This window comes from Gallus gallus, chromosome 4 (assembly GCF_016699485.2).
Source record: "Gallus gallus isolate bGalGal1 chromosome 4, bGalGal1.mat.broiler.GRCg7b, whole genome shotgun sequence".
Lineage (NCBI taxonomy): Eukaryota > Metazoa > Chordata > Aves > Galliformes > Phasianidae > Gallus > Gallus gallus.
The window spans coordinates 44,511,973-44,524,126 of record NC_052535.1 but is presented as its reverse complement, the minus strand read 5'-3'; the positions used below and the strand labels follow the sequence as shown (position 1 = coordinate 44,524,126).

The window sequence follows — 12,154 nt, the reverse complement described above, 5'->3', positions numbered from 1 at the left end:
AGCTGTTCTCTTATCACCAAAGAGAATTTATCGCACCACTGACAGATGCTGAGATTCAGAAGCTGGAACTGAAAGCCAAAGGGATTGAATCAGAAAACAGAAATGCCAATAAATAAATAAATAAAATAAAATAAAATAAAATAAAAAATAAAAGGAAGAGCCCTACCGAAACAAGTCACTTCACTGCACACATCGCACATGCATCTCTCCACGGGGAGAGGAAAAGAGAGCCCGAGCCCCCACGACAGATGTCAGGCGTTCTGTCTGAGGCAGTGCTGGAAGCTGCTCCAGTTCTGTGCCGAGGAGAGCGGTACAGGAAACCACGGAGAACTTCACCGCTCAAAGCCTGCAGATGAAGTGCAAGGGAGAAAGATGCACCTCCACGGAGGAAGGCCTGGAAAGCAGGCTTTCTCAGTAGGAAGATCACTGTAGTTATCATGCGTACGAAGGTACTTGCATTCCTAGTGCTCTCTCATGAAGGCAGTGCGTGGATCAGGGTTATCTGAGTATTTATTTCCCCCCCCCCCTCCACTCTTCTAAAGACTCCACAAAGCTGTAAACCTTATTTTCCCACGTGTAGCTACACCACATAGCAAGTGGAAATAGTTAATTTGACAGATGCTTTGGCTACTTCCAAGAAAAGATATGGGAGGATATATCAGGTTTAGATAACAAGGGGCTTTAAATAACTTTATCTCCCAATGTAGCAGTCGGTAAATGCATTCTACCCGTGGCCATTTGCAAGCCTTTTTTTACACGTACATTCAGAACTGCTTTACGCACGTGGATAAATATACGATCGCTATGGTCATAAACCAGCGCCTATATTTTATTCACAGGCTTCGCACTGAGATGCAGGCTCTTACACAGACTTTGGGACGAGACGTACCTCCTGCCACCCCCAGGGAAAACGCGAATGTATTTACACAGAGGCAAATAAGGCGGCTATGCACCGACACAGCAGCGACAAAGTCTCCAGGCTGCGGGTGTTATGCAAAGGAAGATAGGCGATACCTTCCGCCGGCACTCCCAAATGCATTTCCTCAGCTGAGGTCAGACTAATGACAGATCTCATTCGCAGGCACTGAACTGTCTGCTCCGGAGAGCTCAGAGCAAGACGGGCTCTCCCACGGGAGCAGATTCCAACAGTGGGAAAAGCAGCCCCGGGGCACCTCCCACTTGTTCGTTCACAACGAATTTAGGAAGAGCCGGGTCCCCACGGCTAACGCTTGGGGGATATCGTGCTGAGTACTTAAGAACGGGATCCAACAAGAAGTCACACTTTCTATCCTGTTCTAGTACTGATCTTACACGAACGGGGGTCTGCAGGAAACAGCGTGGCCGAGATGAGAACCCAAGTCACAGTAGCGGTTATTTGTTAATTAGGAAGTCAATGAAGAGGCAGCTAATTGAGCTGGCGAGTACCGCAAACTGCCGTCCCACCAGGATGGAATGAAGATGTTCGACTGATAGCACAGTGCCAGAGTGACACCTGCAGGAGGAGCCACGAACCACCTGGAGGAGCGGTCCCTGAGTGTTCCGGAGTTACTCGCACCGAACGCCCGCCTCATTCCGCACTGCTCTGCTCAGGGAAAAGCGGGAGGGAAATGGCTTGAAAGCGAGGTCCAACAAAAGATTTCCACACGTTCTTTTGACAAAACTATAATCGTCGAATCACATGATCGTTTGAGTTGGAAGGGACCCTTAAAGGCCGCCTAGCCCAACTCCCCCGCAATGGACAGGGATACTCACAGCGAGATGGGGTACTCAGAGCTCCCCCAGCCTGACCCTGAATTTCTCCAGGGAAAGGGCTTCCAGCACCTCTCTGGGTAACCTTTGCCAGTGCCTCATCACCCTCACTGTAAAAAAATCTCTTCCTTACATCCAGTCTAAACCTCCTCTTTTAGTTTGAAACCATTTTCCCTTGTCCTGTCACAACAGACCCTTCTTAAAGAGTCCGCCCTCTTCTTTCCTGGTGCCCCAGTTTAGATACTGACAGGACACTCACAGGTCTCCCCAGAGCCTTCTCTGCTCCAGCTGGAACAGCCCCCAGCAGTGCAGAAAGGAGCAAAACATAAAAAGGTGCTGCTGGTGCTACAGATCTAATGCTAGTTAATTAATTTGAATAAACTTGCTTGCTTTGCCTGTATTTTCCTGAAACTAGAAGCTAAACTCAGGGTAAGGGTTTATTTTATCCACCTTAATTGGACATTATCTGGTTATACAGAAGACCATAAAAGAACTGAACTCAGCAGGGAGCTGTTTGGGTTAACGAGAAACAGCTTAGGTCATTTGTGACTGCCTTCGTCTTCTCTTTAGAAGCCCACATGGGTGATCTGAGTTTCAGCAGAGAAGCGTGGAACTTCTCATGCATGTTTATCGTTACTCCCAATTAAGCTTATCTGCCAGTAGAAGTAGGGCTACAGCATAGGAATTAGGGCAAACTAGGTATTTACCCAAGAAGGTCAATTTAGGTCAAAGCTATCTCGCCCAGATGGCTAATTTCAATCTCTTACGCATATAACACAATTGTTCAATAAGCTCAAAATAAATAGTCTAAGTAATTAATTTAAAGCTGCCCTGATTGTTTCTCAATTTTCCCTATTAATTGAACCTGTAACGTTTCTTCTATCAAAGCTTCAAAGCTTACACTTAACAGCCAATTAAAGCTACTTAAAAAAAGAAAAGGAAAAATAAAGTGCTGTCAGCTCCGATTCCTTCTGACTGAACTCTTTGAAGCACTCGGGATCTAACTTAAATTGCACAGGGCTTAGAAACAGTCTTAGAAAGTCTTTTTTTTGTTTGTTTTGCAGGTATAATGTTCCCCATGAGCTGATGATGCGATGGACAATTAAAACTCAATTGCGCTTTTAACCCAGTAGCAACTTTCTAAGCTGCATTTGGCCTGACAAAAGTGAGTCCACTGAGTTCACCAGTTCAGTGAGCAATGGATCTCCTTTATCAGCAGGAGCTGGGAAGGATGCTGCCTGCTTTCTCTGCTCAGTCCCACAGCAGCAGCCAGAGGCCTCTCGGCATGGCCAGGGTTCTCTCTCCCAAAGTAATGTGGCAGCTACATCCTTATTCTTTTAAATGCATGTGTGTGTATAGATATAATCTCCCTTATTCTCTAGGCATTCGAAAGAGAAGAAGGAGGGGGATACTGGTTAGTAAAAAGATTACCAGTATCTAGAGCACATGTAGACGTTGACCAAAACAGGGCGCTTTCCTATTTTTAGCGCAGCTGATATAGGTCAGATAGAAATGGAACATTTCTTCCAGCACAGAACAGAAACATCTAGTGCTGGGTGAATTACTTCCCTTCCAACCAAGCTGAAAATAACTCCTTTGTGGTTTCCTAAGACTCTGTTTCCAGGAAACTGTGTTTGGATTCTCTGTCCCTCTGTGACCCCATCATGTGCGAGACTCACCGAGCTACCTCCTGAGTGCTGGCCAGCCCAGCTCCTAGCACTGCGCCCCTGAAAGGTTTTGTGTTACACCATACTTCCCTGGTACCCAGTGTGACTCCGAAGGGATATCCTGTGCTCCATCCTGCACATAGCTGTCTGTACTATCTTGGTTGCTCTCCTCCAGCCAAAACTATGCCCAGGGATCTTCTTTCAGAATGTATTTTCTCTGTGTATTTATATATATATATATATATATATATAAAATGTAGGATTATTAGTTTAACTAATATCAAGCAAGAGAAAAACCCAAAAGAGAGAAGCCACATGGAAAGGAAGACAAGCTAAAGAGAAATGAGCTTGTTAATCTGTGTGACCAAACAGTGTGACGTGGAGGTTGAGGGGTTATGTGTCACAGCGGTTGTATTGCTACTTCTAGGACGGAACACCTGGTCCTTATCATCACTCTCAGGTTTCAAATGCCCATCACCCTACATCTTTTACTTACCCCAGGGATCTCCCTGCCACGGGAAACATTCCATTCCCACCATAGAATCCTGGTGAGGCACTTCCATGCTTTGTTTAAGTGAGATTGTTGTGGATGCCCTGTTCCTGGAGGTGTTCGAGGCCAGGTTGGATGGGCCCCTGGGCAGTCTGGTCTACTATTAAATGTGCAGGCTGGCCTGCCTGTGGTGCGGGGGTTGGAGATTCATGATCCTTGAGGTCCCTTCCAACCCGGGCCGTTCTGTGATTCTGTGAGATGAGAGACATTCGCAGACCACAGAGGGGAGGGGTAGGTGGTGAGCAAGGATCCCCATTCGGGACTCTGTCTTCAGCCTCAGAAACAGAGCCGGGTGTGTGCACAGGGATCCAGCTGACGCTGCATGATGAACTAACCAGAGCTCTCTGTTGCACGGAGCCAGCACAATTCCAGCAAGCCAGGAGCAATCAGCACTTTCATAACACTTCGTGCTGCCTGTCTTGCATGCAGGTTTGACACGTTCCGACCTGCCGGAAGGGAACGGCTGATCTTAGAAGGGAGATACCGCTCTCCTTTTGAAGCGGGATCGCCTGACGCCGACAGACGCCGGCCAGCAGGCGGCAGCACCGCGCACCTCGGAGCGCTCCGCCCGGCGTGACGTCATCTCCCCGCGCCAGCCGCCCGTCGCAAAGCGCCGCAACGTGCGGGGCGCGAGCCGGCCCGGCCGGGCTTTGCGCGGAGCCGTGACGGGATCGGAGGGCCGCGGGCCGATGCGGGGCGGGCAGGATGCAGCAGAAGCTGCTGCGCAGCGCGCACTACATCGAGCTGGGCGGCTACCAGTACTGGCCCGTGCTGCTGCCGCGCGGCATCCGCCTGTACACCTACGAGCAGATCCCCGTCTTCCTGAGGGACAACCCCTACATCACCGACGGCTACCGCGCCTACCTGCCCTCCCGCCTCTGCCTCCGCAGGTACGGCCGTCCCCGGGGCCGGGCCGGGGTCTCGGAGCCCCGCTCAGCCCCTCCGTGTCTCTCCGCAGCCTCTTCATCCTCTCCAACGAGAGCGTCAACATCTGGAGCCACCTGCTGGGCTTCCTGCTCTTCTTCACGCTGGGTATCCGCGACCTGACCGTCGTGCTGCCCGCCGCCCGCGCCGCCCGCGAGGACTTCGTCATCTGCGCCGTCTGCCTCTTCTGCTTCCAGGTGGGGCACCGCGCTGTGCGTTGTGCGGCCGATGGGCTCGGAGGCCGAGCTGGTTTTGACCCGTTTCCTGTAAGAACAAAGCGTGGCTGGCCTAGGAGAGGCTCCAGAACGCCAGCTGGGCAGGCTGAGGCTTTGCGTTCTGGTTTCTGCTGGGCATCGTGTCCAGCGCTGTGCCCACAGATGGCGTTGCTGTGATCACCAACTAGAGCACAAAAAGCAGCTGTGGATTGGTGGGCTGAGGCCAGTTGTGTGAGCTTTAGCAAGATGAGGTGCTGAGATAGTTCAGTGTGAGAAGAGGAGGCTCAGGGGATACCTCACTGCTCACAACAGTTGCCTGAAAGGAGGTTGTTGTAATGAGGTGGGGGGTCAGCCTCTTCTCCTACATAACAGCAATAGCACAGGAGGTAATGGCCTCAAGTTGCACCAGGGGAGGTTCAGATTGGATATTGGGAAACATTTCTTCTCAGAAAGAGTGGTGAGGCATTGGCACAGGCTGCCCAAGGAGGCGGTGGAGTCACTGTCCCTGGAGGCGTTCAAGATACGTGGAGCTGTGATACTGAGGGACATGTTCGTGGTATGGTGGGGTAGGGCCAGTGGCTGAACTAGATGATCTCAGAGGTCTTGTCCAACCTTAATGATTCTTTGATGGTATTATGCAGCTGGACTTGGGGTTCTTGTGCATTTTGCCTGAGATGAACAAGTTTGCATGTCTCAAATTAAACCTGCCCTTAGCAGCAGTGACAGCACTTCATGTGTGCCATCACCAGCTGAAGCTCTTTTAGATTTTGCTGTCCCTAAAAAAGTGTGCATGTCCAGCTGCATGGTTCTGATGACTAAAGAATACTGTTCCTATTCCCTGAAGAGTGTAGAAGACCATTGTGTAGCCAGAAGTGGAGAGAACTCCCTTGCTGGCTGGTGCAACACTGCTATTGTGCCCTTTATTATGCCTGTTGAAAGTTGAAGGCAAATGCAAAAATATCAGGTTGAATATTGGGAAAATGTTCTTCACCAAAGGGTGGTCGAGCACTGGAACATGATCCTCAGGGCAACAGCCATGTCCTTAAGCTGTCAGAGTTCAAGAAGCATCTGAACAGTGCTCTCAGACATAGGGTTTGGACTTTGAGTGGTTCTGTGCGGACCCAGGAGTTGGACTCAATGATCCTTATGGATCCCCATCCACTCCAGATATTCTATGATTCTGTTTTGAGAGGGAAAAAGAAAATGACACCAGCCAAGAAGCCAAGTCGGTGTACTGCATGTCAGAGGTCAGTCACTTCTGTGTTCCCTCAGCAAAACTGCAGAGTGCTGGTACTCGAGGTGGATTTGGGCTTTGGTTTCTGCTTGTTTTAGCTGGACCATACTGAATTCATCTTGGTCATACTTGGGCAGGTGGGGCCCTGCTCCTGTATGCACTGGCACCGCTTTTGGCCTCATGTTCTAGGCCTCAGTACCCTCATTTCCTTGGCTGCAGCCTGTGGTTATCAAGTCTTGCAAAGTTTTGTGTTTCATCTGCAAAAGAGGTTATGCTAGTTTCCACTGATTACGAGCAGAAATCATAATTGTCTACACCAAGTAGTTCTGTAAAACATGTAACAGGTTACTTTTGGACTCGTAAGCTTCAGAGTTGAAGCTTAATCCCCATTAATCCCCATCTGTTACCAAGAAATTAATGTGTCCTTGTTTTGCTATTTGTGTAGGTCTGTATGCTTTGCTCAGTAGGATATCATCTCTTCTGCTGTCATCGCTCAGAGAAGACCAGCCGACGATGGATGGCATTAGATTACGCAGGAATTTCCATTGGTATCCTAGGCTGCTACGTATCAGGCGTGTTTTATGCATTTTATTGTAGTAAAGTAAGTCTGAGTCACTTGTTCCTGTGGTCCCATCACCACGGTTTCCACGTGTTGGTAAGGGGCTTTGTCACGTGGTGTCCAGGTAGCACATTCGTCAGGGGACAGTGATAGGAACAGATTCTGACACATGCGGAACTTTGCTTGCAGAAGTAACGTTAATGTAAGAGATTCCTTTTAAGCTGTCAATTGCACGAGTCTCAAGACAATACTTAAATGATTATAGAGTCAGTCTAAACTTTACAGGTCCTGCCTTTGTCAAACGCATGAGGCCCATGATGGGATGTTCCTCCATCACAACATTTATATGGGGCAGAAAGAAGCTTCTTTGCTTCTTGGAGTTCTAAACTACCTCCACTTTTGTAACTTCCCTGCTCCCTGTACAAGGAAGTAGTAATCTGATAGTTAAAAGTAGTCCTCATAGGCAGACTTATATTTATGTTTTGGTGAAGTGTGTGAAATAAATGTGCAGTAGGAGCATCTTCCCCCTCCTTGGCTTAGTAACAACACAATGATTCAAGCACTGTCATTTGTAGTCACAGAAGTGACGAGAGCACTGATAAATCATTGCGTTTAGTAACATAGACTTTCTACCCAGAGTTTTACCTCAGATGAGCTAACATACAAACTTGATTTTGTTTCTTTTTTCTCAGTACTGGCGTCAGGTGTACTTAATCACTGTGCTGGCAATGATCTTGGCAGTATTTTTTGTTCAGATTCATCCCAATTACCTCACGCAGCAGTGGCGCAGGCTGCGCTCCATCATCTTTTGCTCAGTGTCTGGGTATGGCATCATTCCTACTATCCACTGGGTTTCACTCAACGGCGGCATTGGTGCAGCTATTGTACAGGTAAAAGAAAATAATGAGGAAAGAATACTTATTATTGCTTTGCATTTACCATCTTCCCTCGGTCTCATTTTGGAAACGAGGGAGAAGTAGAGCTAGTGAAGATTTCTTAAAGCACAGAATTCCTTTGGATGTTACAGCCCAATCGCTCAGATTTATGGAAAGCCAATCAACAGGTTGAGTAGATGAAATCTGTTTCAGTGATTTAAAGCTGCACTGTGAGAAGACCCACCTGGATGCAAACACAACCACGACAGCGTGCTTGCCTGAGGGGCAGAGCAGTCTGTGCAGGTTGGACACACCCTCGCACACCCCAGGGCAAGGAGCAGGAGCAGAGAGCTGAGTCAGCAGGCGAGTGGGAAGCAGTCAGTCAGGATACACGGGTTGCAGAGGTGAGGTGAACCAGGAGACATGGGTGGGAAGCTCTTCCTCTTCTGTGCCCTGGGATGATGGCAAAATCGGCATTTGCCCACGCAGCCTTCTGTCTCTCATGCATAACTTGTTTAATATCACTGTTAAGTTACCAAACTAATTTCCCTTCCTTACTTTACCACTACGGTAAAGGTTACTCAGCTCTGAAAAACAGGAAGTATAGCACTGTTAAAGAAGGTGAATGTATCCCAAGGTTTAAAATGTTCCCCCGGGAATCACAGCCATTAGCCAGGGCTCTAATGGCACTGAAAGAACCTTTGCTTTCATAGCAAGCACTGCCTGGGAAAGTTCTTAAGATTGGCACTTCAGGAGGACTATCTTCTAGGATGCTGATTTAGCCTGGTCCAGAGCTACTGCTGAACCTGGAAGAGCAGCACTGATAATAAATGCAGTCTTCAGACAAGGTACTGAAACACACGCTCACTTTGTCAAAGTTCAATAGGCAAGCAATTATTGCTACCCCTGCCCTTTCCCATTAGTTTGTTCTGAGAAAGCAGAATGGTAGATACGGTACTCATTTTGCTTCCATACTTCAGAAAAAATGCTCTGCTTCCAGCAATAAAACACTCTGTTATTGAAAACAAAAAAACCCCAAACTAGTCATGTGAGTGGGTTGCTTTCCAACAGCTAGTTTGGTTATTTACACTCTGGTCTGTAGTAGTCCTGTGGCCTTCCATTCAGATTTTTTCCAAGCTTTGGCATTTGTTTCTCAATTGGATTCTGTTCTACTCAATAGATAACGCGAGCAGCAAAATAATATTCCATTTTGGCACACCTTTTGTTCTTCTAAAATGTATTTTTGAAATTATTATTTTAAAATATTTGTTTACCTTATAGCAGAGTAAGAAAGATTCCTTTTCTTTTGCAGGAGTTCGCTCCACGTGTGGTTGTCATGTATTTCATTGCTGCTGTAGCATTTCTCTTCTATATTTCTAAAGTTCCAGAAAGATACTTTCCAGGTATGAAATTCTGTTGTGGGTGTTTTTTTCTGCAGTTGAGCTTCCTGCAGTGTCACAGTCTTTGCTGGAAGTCCTGAATTTATGATGAGAGTACGGTTGATTATGTTCTACTTAACGTGTTAAATAGAGCGAAACTATGTGCATTGGGACCAAAAGAAGTCAAACTTTGTGCACGCTTTGGTCAAAGTCAGATGACTTTTGTTGTTCTTCATTAAAGAACTTAACTGTCTCCCAGGCAGCTGAATGTGGGACTGAGCTTGGGAAGAGACTGCTCGCTACTTGCCTTGCATAAGCTAATGCAAATTTCACAACTGCTTCCCCTTTTTGTTCCTCACAGGACAGCTCAACTACCTCGGCTCTAGTCACCAAATATGGCACATCCTTGCTGTAGTGATGTTGTACTGGTGGCACCAGTCTGCAGTGTACATCATGCAGTACCGACACAGCAAGCCCTGTCCTGAGCATAGCGTGGACTTGTGAGTGAAGGTATAGCCTTTGTGCTTGTGGGAACAACAGATTTTAACAAGCAGAGTGTTAAGTAATCTTACTTCTAACATGTCACAAGGTTTCATTAGTTGCTTTAATTTAATTAGCTCCTCCAGAGACAATGCTTACTAGTGTAATGTTCCTTGTGAATAAGCAAGCAGCTACTTTGATAGCAGGCAGGCTGCTGCTCCTGCATTGTGTGAGGCTGCAGTGCCCTCAAGCAGAATTTTAGAGCAGGCTGGACAGATCTCTGCCAGGTCCCTAACAGCTCTGTCTGGCAACAGTTGCAAGCACTTACCAATATTTGTTTATATGTAGCTTTTTCTTATTTTTTTCATCAGGTTTTCTAAGCCTACTACGCATTGGATTTGGGACAGTTGGTAAGAGTTGATTATTTCCTATGCATAATAAGTGACAATTTTTTTTTCCCCCCAACTGTCTTTCAGAGGCACTGCAATGAAACTTCTGACTATGGGAGTCTGAACCTTACAAATATGCAGAATGATGAAAGTAAGCACTAAGGCGGTTCCTTTCCAACTTCTGGACTGTTACCCTACTCACTGGGATGGTGCATTAACAGGAATGCTGGGGAAAAAAGCAGCATTGCCTGGATCTCAGTACAACATCTGAACATTTCTTGAACACCTCCAGGGTCAGTGACTCCACCACCTCCCTGGGCAGCCCATTCCAGCACCTGACCACTCTCTCAGAGAAGAAGTATTTCCTAACGTCCAACCTGAATCTCCCCTGGCACAACTTAAGGCCATTCTCTCTGCTATCTGAGATTCATGTCCTTCTCATCATTTCCTGTTCTGCAATCAAGTACAAAGCAGGTCTTCCTTAGAGTGGGACAACAAAAAGGTGAGCTGTAAAACTAAGCACTTGGAGCACTGCATTATTTTCCTGCTTGGTAAATACAAACAACAGAATTGCATACCATTGCTAAGCTAGCAGGCCCATATGCCGTGTCTTCAGGTTTTGTTTAAACACAGAACAAAAAAACACACTCCCAATAGTGTGCTTTTAGAACTGTGATTAACTGAGTGGCTGGTCTTGGATCTAAACTGCATTGGTACAGTGTGCTGCAACCTTCAGAATCATCGTCTGAGTGATGTACGTACACTTCAACATCAAGACAGTAATGTGTAGCGTCAAATTCAGTGGAGTATTGTACTTTTCTAGTTGTTTCCCTTTTTCTGGGAGATGGATGTTATCTACCATATCTATCTTGATTTCAAACCTTAAATTGTTTCCTCAATATAGATGGTGCCATTACTTCAGCGAATCTCTCTGCAGCACTTTGGTGCTTCTGAATACGATATTCTGAAATATTTCAGTAGTCTTACACTGGCTGTTATCCTGGAATTAGTAGAGGTGCAAAGAATTTTTTAAGTTACGTGTTCTTTTAGCAGGCATAAATAACAAGCCCAGAGTAGTAAGACTGCTGTGAATTCAAGTCACTCAACTTTGGCCTTTTAATGACTTATGCTGTACTTCCAACACTTCATTAGTTGAAGTGACTTATTGCCATTTGCTTTCTGCAGTAAAAAGACAGCTTTGGGTTTTTACATTCTGCAGTTAAACCACATCTTGTAATGTCAACACTAAGGAGACACACGAGTTATGCAGGTTGTTAGATACCTGGTGCTCAGCATGAAGAAGCTCAGTGGGTGCCAGCCTGGAGGCTGGCAGGGTGCTGTTCGGTCCTACCGAAGCTGCCTCTGTCCAGGGCAAAACATTCCCAGCTCTCTCAGCCTTCTACACAGAGAACGTGCCAAGGAGATGTGGCCAAGAGAATAGCGATAGACATTTACTGGCAAGTATTTACCTCGTACCAGGGATGGATGAGGCAGGACCCTTCCTCTTCTACTGGTATGCTGGAGGGCAATGCTGTCAGTTGAGCTCAGTGAGGATTTGGTGTTTTTTCTTCCCAGCTCCAGAAACAGTTACTGGAAAGAACTGAATTCAGTTGAAGTTCAAATCCCAGTCTTCTGAGCCTTCCACTATAAACACTGATTATTCTTTTTAAACTTGACAGCAAAGCAAGTTTAAAGTGCACTAATGACTACTGCTGAAGCCTGACAAGGACCCTGCAATTGTTAAAGCCTGTTTTCAGTGTTACGTGAACAATAACATTTGAAGAACGTGTGACTGTGTACTGAAAACATACTCATTTTACAGTTTGCTAATCTGTTTTTCTTCAAACCAACTACTGTAGCAGTTTTCACTGGATAAGAAAAGATTGTTGAGTTGTACATTTTTATTATCCTGACAATTTATCAAACTGCATGATGGCCTTTTCTGTAAATACTGAGCCTGTAAATAAATTTTGGTTCATTGGATGTTTACTTGTAACATTTTTAACAGAGTACTCTTAGACGACACGTGAACTGCTGCACACAGTGTCTGAAATGGGTGACAGACAAGATGGAACAAGTAGGAATGAGCTACAACTTAATACCCATGTTCTGCTGCAGCTCCTGATCTTTCTA

At 46.4% G+C, this 12,154-nt stretch overlaps 1 protein-coding gene and 1 long non-coding RNA gene across 7 annotated transcripts in view; one reads left to right on the top strand and one right to left on the bottom strand.

Annotated features, from left to right (window-relative positions):
- Window positions 1-4,534, bottom strand: part of LOC107051742 — a 58,738-nt gene extending 54,204 nt beyond the window's left edge. Inside the window, exon 1 of the long non-coding RNA XR_006939296.1 lies at window positions 3,913-4,534. This is a non-coding gene — a long non-coding RNA (uncharacterized LOC107051742). The remainder of the gene's footprint in view (window positions 1-3,912) is intronic.
- Window positions 4,535-4,564: 30 nt separating this feature from the next.
- Window positions 4,565-12,004, top strand: PAQR3 (progestin and adipoQ receptor family member 3). 6 transcript variants are annotated; one of them, XR_005859879.2, is made up of 9 exons: window positions 4,565-4,856; window positions 4,925-5,087; window positions 6,785-6,940; window positions 7,591-7,788; window positions 9,086-9,176; window positions 9,514-9,662; window positions 10,109-10,172; window positions 10,314-10,523; window positions 11,701-12,004. XR_005859879.2 is itself a non-coding variant. In XM_015276524.4 (7 exons), exons 1-6 carry the CDS (start codon window positions 4,672-4,674, stop codon window positions 9,654-9,656), a joined length of 936 nt encoding a protein of 311 aa, XP_015132010.1. In that variant the 5' UTR covers window positions 4,565-4,671; the 3' UTR covers window positions 9,657-9,662; window positions 10,109-12,004. The 6 variants fall into 6 exon arrangements, 1 of the variants encoding a protein (XP_015132010.1); XR_001463597.4 differs by having other exon boundaries at window positions 10,314-12,004; XR_005859878.2 differs by having other exon boundaries at window positions 10,109-10,523.
- The last annotated feature ends 150 nt before the right edge of the window (window positions 12,005-12,154 follow it).